Source organism: Drosophila erecta, unplaced genomic scaffold (assembly GCF_003286155.1).
Source record: "Drosophila erecta strain 14021-0224.00,06,07 unplaced genomic scaffold, DereRS2 tig00000055-arrow-pilon, whole genome shotgun sequence".
Lineage (NCBI taxonomy): Eukaryota > Metazoa > Arthropoda > Insecta > Diptera > Drosophilidae > Drosophila > Drosophila erecta.
Window position 1 is genome coordinate 13,268,281 of NW_020825200.1, and position 9,647 is coordinate 13,277,927.

Sequence of the window (9,647 nt, forward strand, 5' to 3'; positions counted from 1 at the left end):
CAACTCCTTCCTCCCGGAAGCGGACATCGCGTGGCTCCTGTTTGTTGCTGCTGCTGCTGCTACAGATGCTGATGCTGCTGCTATCGCATGATGCTGTTGCTGGTGCCGCTGATGCTGCAGTTGCAGTTGCCGTAGCCGTAGCAGCTTCCTGTTTCCTGTTAGCCGCTGGCGCTGCCACAGCTCCAGATTTTGAGAGTCCAGCTTGGGAGCTGGGAGCAGCAGTCATTCATAGTTTCCCGTTTCCCGTCACTTCTTCTCTCGTCTCGTCTCATCTCGCGATTTGTTGCTGGTTGGCGTTGTTGGTGTTTTCCTGTATCTTGGTGGGCGTCCCTTTTGAGTTTAGGCGAAAAGTCATCATTTCCAGCAGAGCCACATCGACAATGCGATGAATGCTGGAGCTTGGACTGCGGACTGACTCGAGGAGGATCCCTTAACGACTTGGTAAATTCGGTGAGTGAGCGAACTAACTATTTTCATTTCCAGCCTAACTAAATGGTTCAATAAAGTTTTACGTGATTATAATTTAACCACTAATGTTATTAATGGGTTGGAATGTGTTTTAACAAGACATGCCCAAAGAAAGGTCCAACATTACAGTACATTGTACATCTTAGAATATATTAACTAGTGCACCCAAGCTATTGTAAAGATTGTGTTAGTATCTTCGAGTAATATAGGGTTGCTGAGAACATCCATCCTTTATATGATTCGGTTTCTATTGACTCCCAAGCAACATGGTAGTCGGGTGGTATATTGACAAAACTGTTGCCGGGAAACCGAAGGCAAAATCACAAATCTGAGTTCTTCTGAAGCCGATTCAGATTCAGGTTCACGTCCAACCCCTTTACACTTTCTTCTAAATTAGATTGTTTGCTCCCTTAAAGATGATTCAGTACGATACTGTGCAGATTAAGAATGTGTCATGGTAAGCCTTAGCTATTCCTAACTCGGCTACAAGATAGATGAAAAGTGCGTGTTCTTAGGCAGCCCGAACTGCATACGGAGGGCACCTATGTGTGCTCCTTTCCGGAGCCCCCGCTGCCAGAGGCCCACCTGAAACCGGGCACCTGGCATGGCCATCTGGAGCCGTATCAGCGGCTCTTCTATCATCAAACGATGAACTCGGTGCGCTCGAGCAAGCGGTACCGTGCCAATCCGAACATCCCGAAGGATACGCTGGACTTTTCGCTGCAGTCGCGGTACGATCATACCCGTGAAGCATTTCCGGGCAAGGTGGACTACGTGATGCAGCGGGAGACGTGCCGGGCCATAAGTAGCTGGTCAGCTCCTGGGGCGGCCAAGGAAGTTGGTTCCCAAATCAAATCATTTCGGGTGTTGCGCAATACGCGCTTCATTCGGCGCAAGCAGGAGGACATATTGGGTCATCCACTTCGCATTGGTAAGGTCACAATGTTGAGGCAAAGCTAAAGCTATTGTCCCATTGTGCAATATTACAATACCCACTTTGAAACTAATGATGTTTTTGCAGGCGGTTGTAAGGAAAAGATTCATCCGCACAGCGTGAAGCTCATTTGCAGCGGTGTCCACAACCAGCTGGTCAACAATGGATTCTCGCGGCAGACCTCCGACGGCAACTTTTTCCGCTATTAGTTCCACAAATCTGTTTGCTTTCCCAGAAAAACTACCATTTTGCGTTTTGGGTTTTACAAACATTATTGGAAATAAATTTGGGACACAGAAGCAGTCGTCACGCAGTCGCCTCCAGCTTGGGCTGCTTTGGCAAGTGCTCCACATCTTCATCATTCTCTTCCTTCACCGCTTGTGGATTGTCCTTATGGTCGTCCTCCGGCTGTTGCTGCGACGCTTTGTGACGCTGTTTCTTGTTCTGGTTACGGTAGCTCTTGGGCAGTTTATTGTCGCCAATCCTAAAGGGGTTGAAATTTAGTGTGCGAACGTGCATGGCTCGATTACTTAGCTTACATGATAGTGGCTCTGGTTCCCGGTCCCCAGTGTGGGGTGGGATTCTCTTGGAAGCGCGATAATGCCGATTTGCGGCTCTTCGGGTTCGCCTCCGGATGGAGTTCATCGAACTCATAGACAGCAGTGCATTCCTTCGAAAGTATGGCCGCCAGTGGAGTCCCAGGAATCATCCTTTCGGGATTTACCGGATGTCGCTTGCTCCAGCTGCGCAGAATGTCCCATAGCACCGCTGGTGGTGCATTGGTTTTCAATGAGTTCTTCGAGGCATGCGAGTATGAGACTCGATAGCCAGCGTGGAGAATAGCAGACCGGAACTTCAGCATGGGCACGATTTCCAGCTTGAGTACACAGCATAGCTTGTCCGGCGTGTAGTAAAGGGGAACATCTTGCAGCTCTTCTTGGACCATGGAAAGAACTCCTACGATTCTCCTCTGGGTTCCCAGCGATTGCAAGGTTGACTTCTGCACGGCCGTCAACAGATCCTGCACGAACTCAGGGCTATGAATCGGAGCCGACCAGATGGGTCCACCCAGATGATGCCTGTGACCGCAATGCTCGCATTGCGAGTTGACCGCCGGGCCAGTGGGAATTCCGTACTTCAGCTGCTGGGGATTACCCGCCGTGGGATTGGGCTTGGTTATACCCAAGGGTTGCAGCGTAAAGGTCTCACATCCGGTGCATTGGTATATCCAAGACTGCTTGCTCATCGACAGCTTGCATTGGGCCTGACCAACGTACACTCGCACAAATATCCGGATGTAGAAGTCCGCTGATATGCTCAGTAGTGGTTCAATGTACTTTCCGTACCTGTTCGCGTGGCTCTCGATGCAGTGCAGCAGAATGCGCAATGCCATCTCGTGACAGCACTTCATCCGCAGCGGAACTGATCCGTATTTCACATAGCAAGCTTCCGGAGCATTTCCGGCCAGCACGGCCATGTCGGTGGCTGTCACCAGGAGCAGACCACCGTCAACTAGGCACTGCATAGCACCATCCAAAAATCGGTTAGGACACCCGTACGGATCCAAGTCCACTGCATCAAAGCGCTTCTCGTGGTGAGTCGAAAGATACATGAGGGTCCTGTGCGATATGTTTAAATTTAGTATCCTATAACACAGTTGTGTTATTTATCAACTTACATGGCATCCGAGTGACTGGGCTCGATCAACTGCTCCACTTTATTGTGCCGGATATTCGTGCTGATGGAGTCCACTGCCTGGCGGGAGAGATCGTTGGCCACGATCTGGCGCACTCCAGCAATTTCCTGTGCGTATCGTATGCTACGCAAGCCGGTGGCTGCCAGTGCCTCCAGGATCCGAAGCCCATCCTCATAGCGAGTACCGGCCTCATAGACAGGAGGATCCTCGGGGAGGGGAGTGGGCTTCTCATCCTCCTCCTCCTTGACCTTTTTCCGCTGCTTCTTTAGCGCCTTTTCGCTCCGCTCCTTCGTCAATCTCTGGCGGTAAACATTCAGAACTGCGATGCTCAGATCTCGATTGAATTCCTGGACGGGATTGTAGAATACATTGCCGCCGGAGACGATCTCTGCATTGCGCTCGCGTATAACGCTTCTATTGGGGTTCTCCGCAATAATCTGCAAATGGAATGGTAAGCTCTTATGGTTTAATTATCCTGTTTTTCTTTAACAACCTGCGGATTTTCCTCGTCCACTTCCATTTGGATGAGAAAAAAAAATACACGTGGGGCAGTGTTGAATAACGAATGTCGGCTATGTACATAGCTTTTAAGCTTTATAGCTAAATCTACAGGTCAATAGCTAAATACGTACAACCTTTTATATTTCTATAAGAAATGTTCATAAACGATATCAGATTTTTAAAATTTAATTTAAAAATTTACAATGTGTACTTTCTTTTAATTAATGATCAGTATTCACAGCTTTGTTTCTTTGTAATATACAAATATAGTTATATTAAATGTTATTGATTAAATATGTGCCTCAATATTTATTTGAATACTTTAAAGACTAAAAATAATCAAATTAATGTAAATATAGCCTGCACTATTGTATGGTTGGAAAATTTCTAGAGAAGAGCTATTTTGGCATCCCTAGGATTATCGAAAGTACTATCGAACAAAAGTCCGCCCCTATGCTTGATAAAGAAATAAATTTGCAGAAGTGAAACAGCCGCAGTCGCAAACAGAAGCAAAACAGCTAGAAGCGATTGGAATTTTGTACTTTTATACAGCGCCACAAAGAAGCCACAGAATGACCGATCTGCGCAACGAGATGGACAGCGATCTGGACCAGAACTACTCCCTGAACAGCAATGCGGACCCCAAGAACATGCAGGAGCTGACCATATACGTGAGTAATGCCCGATCCGGGTGCCACCCAGCAAATAGAGACCCGAAATGAGCACCCAGTAAACCCGCCTCCTGTTATCAGGTACAAAATCTGTTGCAGAACGTTCAGGACAAGTTCCAGACGATGTCGGACCAGATAATAACGCGCATCGATGACATGGGCAACCGCATCGACGATCTGGAGAAGAGCATTGCGGACCTGATGAACCAGGCCGGGATCGAGGGTCAGGGCCCGGAGAAATGAGATCCGTAGCGCTGGTCCAGCCACGCCCATCCGGAAACTGCATCCCAATACCATTAGATACATACATACATACGTACATCGAACACCTGGCACCCAGTCACCCGTATCAAGTTTACAATTCCGGGCTCTCACATTCACTTAATCCCCTCCGCACCCAGCTGCTCCAAAAAACACATTTGCTCATCCATTTTTTGCATAGTTTTAGGTTTCGCCCGCTCGGGGTACATCATAATTTAAGTAAAGTAATTCATTTGTGAGCAATGGTCAATAATTTTGAATTATTGCCGTTTAGTTTATATTTATAAATTAAAAATTCGAGAATTGTAAATTCCCTGGTATTTGGGTGTTCAGGACTTCGATTTAACAACGGTTACCAGGCGACCAGTTCCCGATTTGTGCTTCCTCACCTGAAAGGTTATTGCGGAAAGGGGAAGAGAAGCGCGTCGTTTCCGCTTGATTAGTTATGATATGCATATATTTATTATTGTTTATCTGGGGCAAATAATGCAAATCGTGAGCCGTGTCCATTAAAAGTGTATGCAAATCAGCTGGGAGTGCTCTGCATAATATGGAATTTTAAAAGGAAAAACAACATTGATTCGTGAACCAGAATGATTTTCTAATAACTGCAATGGTTCGCCTTGATTTTGTAAGCCAACTGTCTAAAATGTGAGATAGTGAGTGAAAATACATTCTGAATGCAAAGATAGAAAAGCTTCTGCGAGGTTAAACAAATCAAGTAAGATACTCCATTATAAATATGTTCCTAATTTAATTTTATTTAAGCTCTTGCTATGATTCCATAATGAGTCTGCAATACTGATGTGACCTCTAGGAGCTCTACTGCTGGCTATAATTTGAGTGCTAGTGCTGGGGCACGTGGAACTGCTTCTGCAGCCTTACATGGGTGGAGGCCACCGCCTTGAAAGGATGTTTGACCGTTTGTCTGCTGGGTTTCGTAGAAGCAGACGTGGCACTGGCGCTGGTCGATGGTGTAGCGATATCCTTGCTAGCAGATCGGATCTTTGCCCCAAACACATTCTCGCGAGGAGTGACCTGAATGCTCGGCTGCGTGGGCTCCCTCTCGTCATCCGTTGCAGACCCAGATTCCTCTTCCTCATCGCCACTTTGCTCGGTTTCCTGGGGAGGCACCGTAATTAAATTATTCTTATGGAACAATCATCCAATAACGTGCCAAATCTTACCTCATCTTCATCATCCTCCTCTTCATCCTGATCGTCGGTTTCATCTTCGGGTTCTGTTTTACTCCCATGATTGATTCCGGCTCCGGCCAGATTCTTGGTGCTTCTGGATAGCTTCTGGCGCCTCTTCAGCGGACTGACCAGGTGCTCGTGCTCCAAGCTGTCCATCGACTGCGAGCGCAGTCCCTTTTTGAGGGCAGTTTTGCGGGCAGTGGGCTCTTCCTTGGACTTCATCAGTTTCTGAAACTCTAGGAAATCGTCGCGCTCATCAATGGTTCCAATATCATAGTAGCTTGCACTGAGGATCTCCAAAGCCTTGGTGTGCTGCTTCATGGAGATTAGTATAAAATCGCTGATAATCTGCTTCACATCGCGCAACTTCCGCTGCTCGAAGTTTCCAATAATGTCGTCTATCTCTTTGTTTGTGCGCTGCACCTCCATTTTGGCCTTAAACAGCTCCGAATCGGCGGCACTCTAGGGTATGTTTTGGAATTATATAAGTACTTATCCTTTTTAATACCTTTACCTACATTGTTCGCAGAAAACTTTGACTTGAGCTCAAGCATCTGGCGTTGGCGTAGAACCTCCTTATCCCGTGCAATGACAGCCAGACGAAGATTGTCCCTTGTGGACTTGCAAAGCTGTTCGAACTGGGCCAACTCATTGACAATCTAAGCGTGGTAAGTAACATGGTATATGTAATATAAGAATGCAGTTTCAGAAGGGTTAACCTACCTTGTGTTCCAACCGGTGCACATTGATGTCCATGTAATCACCCATTATGGTGACCGCATTGGTGAAGCTCTTCAGTCCCTGGCAAAGACTCTCGTTGATTTCCTCGTCGTCGGCGTAACTCTTCACACTCTTGGCCAACTCATCAAAGGAGTCCCGATATCTGCAAGGGATTATGATTATCCATTCCGATTTAATAATTTACCGAACTCACTTGGCCATTTTGCGCGTTAGCAAAGCAAACGAAGAACACATCTCCATTAGATGCCGTTCTGTAATGTTTATACGTTCGTTTATTATTTTAACTCGGTCATCTTTGGTGTTTAAGAAGGATAGCTTTCCACGACGAAACATTTTTATTTTGTTTTGCCTATTCCTTTGTATTTATTTTGTTTCGACAATAAAATCAAGTGAAAACCGTTACTAAGGCAACGATAAAATCCATCTGGCAACTTTGAATCACAATGGCTCTGTACAACTTACAGAAATGTTAGGAACAGCAGCAGTGCGCTAGGTGGCGCTAGTGTCAGCTCCTTCCGAAAGTACATAGATGGCGCAAGAATAAAGTTTATCAAAGAAATTTAAAAATTTCTTAAAATATACAATCCTAAAATAAATACGTGAATATTGGTACTTCATTTGTAAGAATGTGTTTGTTTCCTACGGTGTCAAGGTCAAGAGCACGTTTTGTTATAATCTGTGAGTGTCTGTCCTGCGGTGTCTAAATTTAAATTGGAAAGACTTATGACTAATTAAGAGGTTGCACATGCTCAAGAAAAATAAACACATTTAATATATATAAATAAATCATATACTGATGTCGCTTTCCACGATATTAACTTAAATATCATTTCATTTTAATTGTTTTATTTCAAAAGAAGTACATTTTATACTAGTACCTGTGGTCGTAAAAGATAAGCATCTTTTTAGAAAACTGGGTGATACTTGCATATATTTATGTGAGACAAAACTGACTCAAATTCTTCTCACTTCGGAGCCTTGACAACCAAATCTTGTTTTTTTGGGGAATTTATTGGCTCGACCGCAAGAATGTTGTGTCAGCAATTAACCGAAAAAGGTAATTTATTTTAAATGCTCCTCTGCCAGTTAAAGGCATAGTGCAATCAAACCTGTATTTAGTAAAACGAAAATAGCAGTCCGAACAAAACCAACGAAAGTGTTGTTAAAACAGAATCCGGTTCGTGGGACCACCACAAGAATTACAAGTTGTAGAAAACGAAGAGCAGCCTACAGAAGATTTCAGCAGCTGTAGCTGCGCCGATCGAGATTTCAATCTGGTCGAGAACTATAAGGGAACACCCGAATCCCAATGGTGGAGTTCAGGTAAAAGGGGGCAGGTGGATTTCATTGTCAATCCAAGAACGTCGCTTGGCGCGCGTTCCTTGTCGCTATCTATATGTCCACCTCTTTTCCATCCTCTGTCTCCTTCCCATCGTTCGCCTCTTTCGCCGGCGCTGTCGGCTATCCGCTTTGAATTTCTGATTTCTGATTTTATACACCTCGAACTGCAACGGTTTTGGTCAAGGGATTGCCACTGGAGGACACTCGCGTTCCGCTGGCGACATTCACTTTTGCTCCCACTGACGTGTCAATGAATGCACCTTTTTGTTTAATTTCTGCACCTTCCAAGAGTTGGGTAAACAGCTGGGGCACCTTTGGCATGGGATCTGTTGTGAAAAATAATGGATCTGATCCTGGAGACTGATCCTTAGACTAGAGAACAAATATAATGTAAAAGTGTATAATTTAAAAAATGTCAAATGTACATGGGAGCACTCGGAGGCACTTCTTCTCTCGGATTCTTCTCAGCGTCTCCCCTTTCCCACTCTCTCCCCTCCACTCTCTTCTGAGTGCCAGCGACGTGAGCTGGTATAAATGAAGCCGAAATCGTACGCAACCGTTTAGTCCGAAACGTTCCATTAAAGCCGACGCACGCTGAAGATCGCGCGTTCTTCTCCGACCTTTCGAAATCGAGTGATTCAAGCGAGCCACAGAAATAACTGTATGACACCGGTAACAATAATAAAGTTTATGCAAATTCGCGGGTGTCGGCATGTGAATGTGAATGTGCATGGAATTGTGTGCGTGAACAATTTCCGCTTCGGCGCTGACAAAAATGTTTATAAACAAACAATTTGATGCTTGTTTAGGCTGTCTGGGCAATGATTTGGACCCCTAATTTACTTTACGCAGTTGCTTTGCGAAATATTTACTTGTGCTTACTTTTATGCTGAGCCCAACATAAACAAAGGCTTTCTAAAACTATCAGACAAAAAAATGCCATTAAAAGTTTATAGTTGCTATTCTTAAAGACCTTGAAGCATTTATTTTCGTGCAAGAGATTAAAATTTTGTATATTTCGAGTAAACGTTTAAGTAATATTCCATTCTGGTTGTAAATCAGCGTATAATTAAACTTTTATCGGCAATATCTCTTGATATCACTGAAAGTTGAATACATTTAGGGTTCAGCTTATATCAGACTTTTAATTGGGTGTTATGTCAAAAAGATCATTCCTAATCGAACTAACACTACAGATTCCCAATAAATTGCCGATCTTTGGCATACTCGTTAGTAAAATCGTGATTAGGCCCGGCCCAATCAAGACGTGACTATTTTATGGGAGGAATTAACAAGAAGCACTCAATCATAACCATTTAATTACTGAGAACAGCCCCTTAGTTAAGTCTTTAGCTCCGTTTTCATTTCCTTGGAAGAAAATTCTCGATAGATGCCCTATTCGCGAATAAGCAAATGATGCCTTTGTTTTCAGAAACTAGCACCTTGAACTCTACACGTCGTCGAATAGACTCAATGCAATCGAAGTCGAATTGAATTACGAATTGCGAACGAAACATTCAGCAACTGTGACAGGGACACATTTAAAGTCTGAAATAAAAATATAGTGGAATAGAGAAGCCCGCGTGCAGTTAACGAAGCATAGACAAAAACTGATTAAGTAAATTGAAAACACAACTTAATGTACGAAGGTTCAGTGATCAACGGCGACTTCCAAACACCCTTTCAATCAAAAAGATCAAGAAAAGTGTATATATTATTTATGAAACCTCTTCCTAACTCCTTTTGGAAATGTAAATCATTTTTTTACTTTCAAGAAATAAGTTTAGGGTGCTTTTTGATGGCTAAAGGTAGAATGAACGAATATTACTTATACGCTG

General features: G+C 44.3%; 4 protein-coding genes across 5 annotated transcripts; 2 read left to right on the top strand and 2 right to left on the bottom strand.

Annotated features, from left to right (window-relative positions):
* The first annotated feature begins 714 nt into the window (after window positions 1-714).
* On the top strand, window positions 715-1,858 carry LOC6542479 (uncharacterized protein C1orf194). Its single transcript, XM_001969703.3, has 3 exons — window positions 715-925; window positions 984-1,399; window positions 1,490-1,858. The coding sequence occupies exons 1-3, from the start codon at window positions 885-887 to the stop codon at window positions 1,609-1,611; spliced, it is 579 nt and encodes a 192-aa protein (XP_001969739.1). The 5' UTR covers window positions 715-884; the 3' UTR covers window positions 1,612-1,858.
* Window positions 1,649-3,736, bottom strand: LOC6542751 (probable tRNA (guanine(26)-N(2))-dimethyltransferase). Its single transcript, XM_001969704.3, has 4 exons — window positions 3,592-3,736; window positions 3,081-3,535; window positions 1,942-3,021; window positions 1,649-1,886 (listed from the first exon to the last, which is right to left on the bottom strand). The coding sequence occupies exons 1-4, from the start codon at window positions 3,616-3,618 to the stop codon at window positions 1,709-1,711; spliced, it is 1,740 nt and encodes a 579-aa protein (XP_001969740.1). The 5' UTR covers window positions 3,619-3,736; the 3' UTR covers window positions 1,649-1,708.
* A 271-nt stretch (window positions 3,737-4,007) lies between these two features.
* On the top strand, window positions 4,008-4,841 carry LOC6542202 (heat shock factor-binding protein 1). The gene is made up of 2 exons (XM_001969705.3): window positions 4,008-4,270; window positions 4,352-4,841. Exons 1-2 carry the CDS (start codon window positions 4,172-4,174, stop codon window positions 4,511-4,513), a joined length of 261 nt encoding a protein of 86 aa, XP_001969741.1. The 5' UTR covers window positions 4,008-4,171; the 3' UTR covers window positions 4,514-4,841.
* LOC6543067 (protein FAM92A) lies at window positions 4,837-6,939 on the bottom strand. Of its 2 annotated transcripts, XM_026979214.1 has the most exons (6): window positions 6,662-6,939; window positions 6,451-6,610; window positions 6,246-6,386; window positions 5,719-6,189; window positions 5,417-5,653; window positions 4,837-4,920 (listed from the first exon to the last, which is right to left on the bottom strand). In XM_026979214.1, the coding sequence occupies exons 1-6, from the start codon at window positions 6,799-6,801 to the stop codon at window positions 4,861-4,863; spliced, it is 1,209 nt and encodes a 402-aa protein (XP_026835015.1). In that variant the 5' UTR covers window positions 6,802-6,939; the 3' UTR covers window positions 4,837-4,860. The 2 variants fall into 2 exon arrangements, with proteins under 2 accessions (XP_026835015.1, XP_001969742.2); XM_001969706.3 differs by having other exon boundaries at window positions 4,882-5,653; window positions 6,662-6,838.
* Window positions 6,940-9,647: the final 2,708 nt, after the last annotated feature.

Excerpts from the sequence above, each read along its gene's own strand:
- LOC6542479 (XM_001969703.3), top strand. The coding sequence starts at position 885 with ATGATTCAGTACGATACTGTGCAGATTAAGAATGTGTCATG. Across the intron at positions 926-983 it reads CAGATTAAGAATGTGTCATG|GCAGCCCGAACTGCATACGG; the intron begins GTAAGCCTTAGC and ends GCGTGTTCTTAG. Across the intron at positions 1,400-1,489 it reads GGGTCATCCACTTCGCATTG|GCGGTTGTAAGGAAAAGATT; the intron begins GTAAGGTCACAA and ends ATGTTTTTGCAG.
- LOC6542751 (XM_001969704.3), bottom strand. The coding sequence starts at position 3,618 with ATGGAAGTGGACGAGGAAAATCCGCAG. Across the intron at positions 3,536-3,591 it reads TGGACGAGGAAAATCCGCAG|ATTATTGCGGAGAACCCCAA; the intron begins GTTGTTAAAGAA and ends TTCCATTTGCAG. Across the intron at positions 1,887-1,941 it reads GGAACCAGAGCCACTATCAT|GATTGGCGACAATAAACTGC; the intron begins GTAAGCTAAGTA and ends CAACCCCTTTAG.
- LOC6542202 (XM_001969705.3), top strand. The coding sequence starts at position 4,172 with ATGACCGATCTGCGCAACGAGATGGACAGCGATCTGGACCAGAACTAC. Across the intron at positions 4,271-4,351 it reads TGCAGGAGCTGACCATATAC|GTACAAAATCTGTTGCAGAA; the intron begins GTGAGTAATGCC and ends TCCTGTTATCAG.
- LOC6543067 (XM_026979214.1), bottom strand. The coding sequence starts at position 6,801 with ATGTTTCGTCGTGGAAAGCTATCCTTCTTAAACACCAAAGATGACCGA. Across the intron at positions 5,654-5,718 it reads AGGAGGATGATGAAGATGAG|GAAACCGAGCAAAGTGGCGA; the intron begins GTAAGATTTGGC and ends GTGCCTCCCCAG. Across the intron at positions 4,921-5,416 it reads AGGCGGTGGCCTCCACCCAT|GTGAGGAAGCACAAATCGGG; the intron begins GTAAGGCTGCAG and ends ATAACCTTTCAG.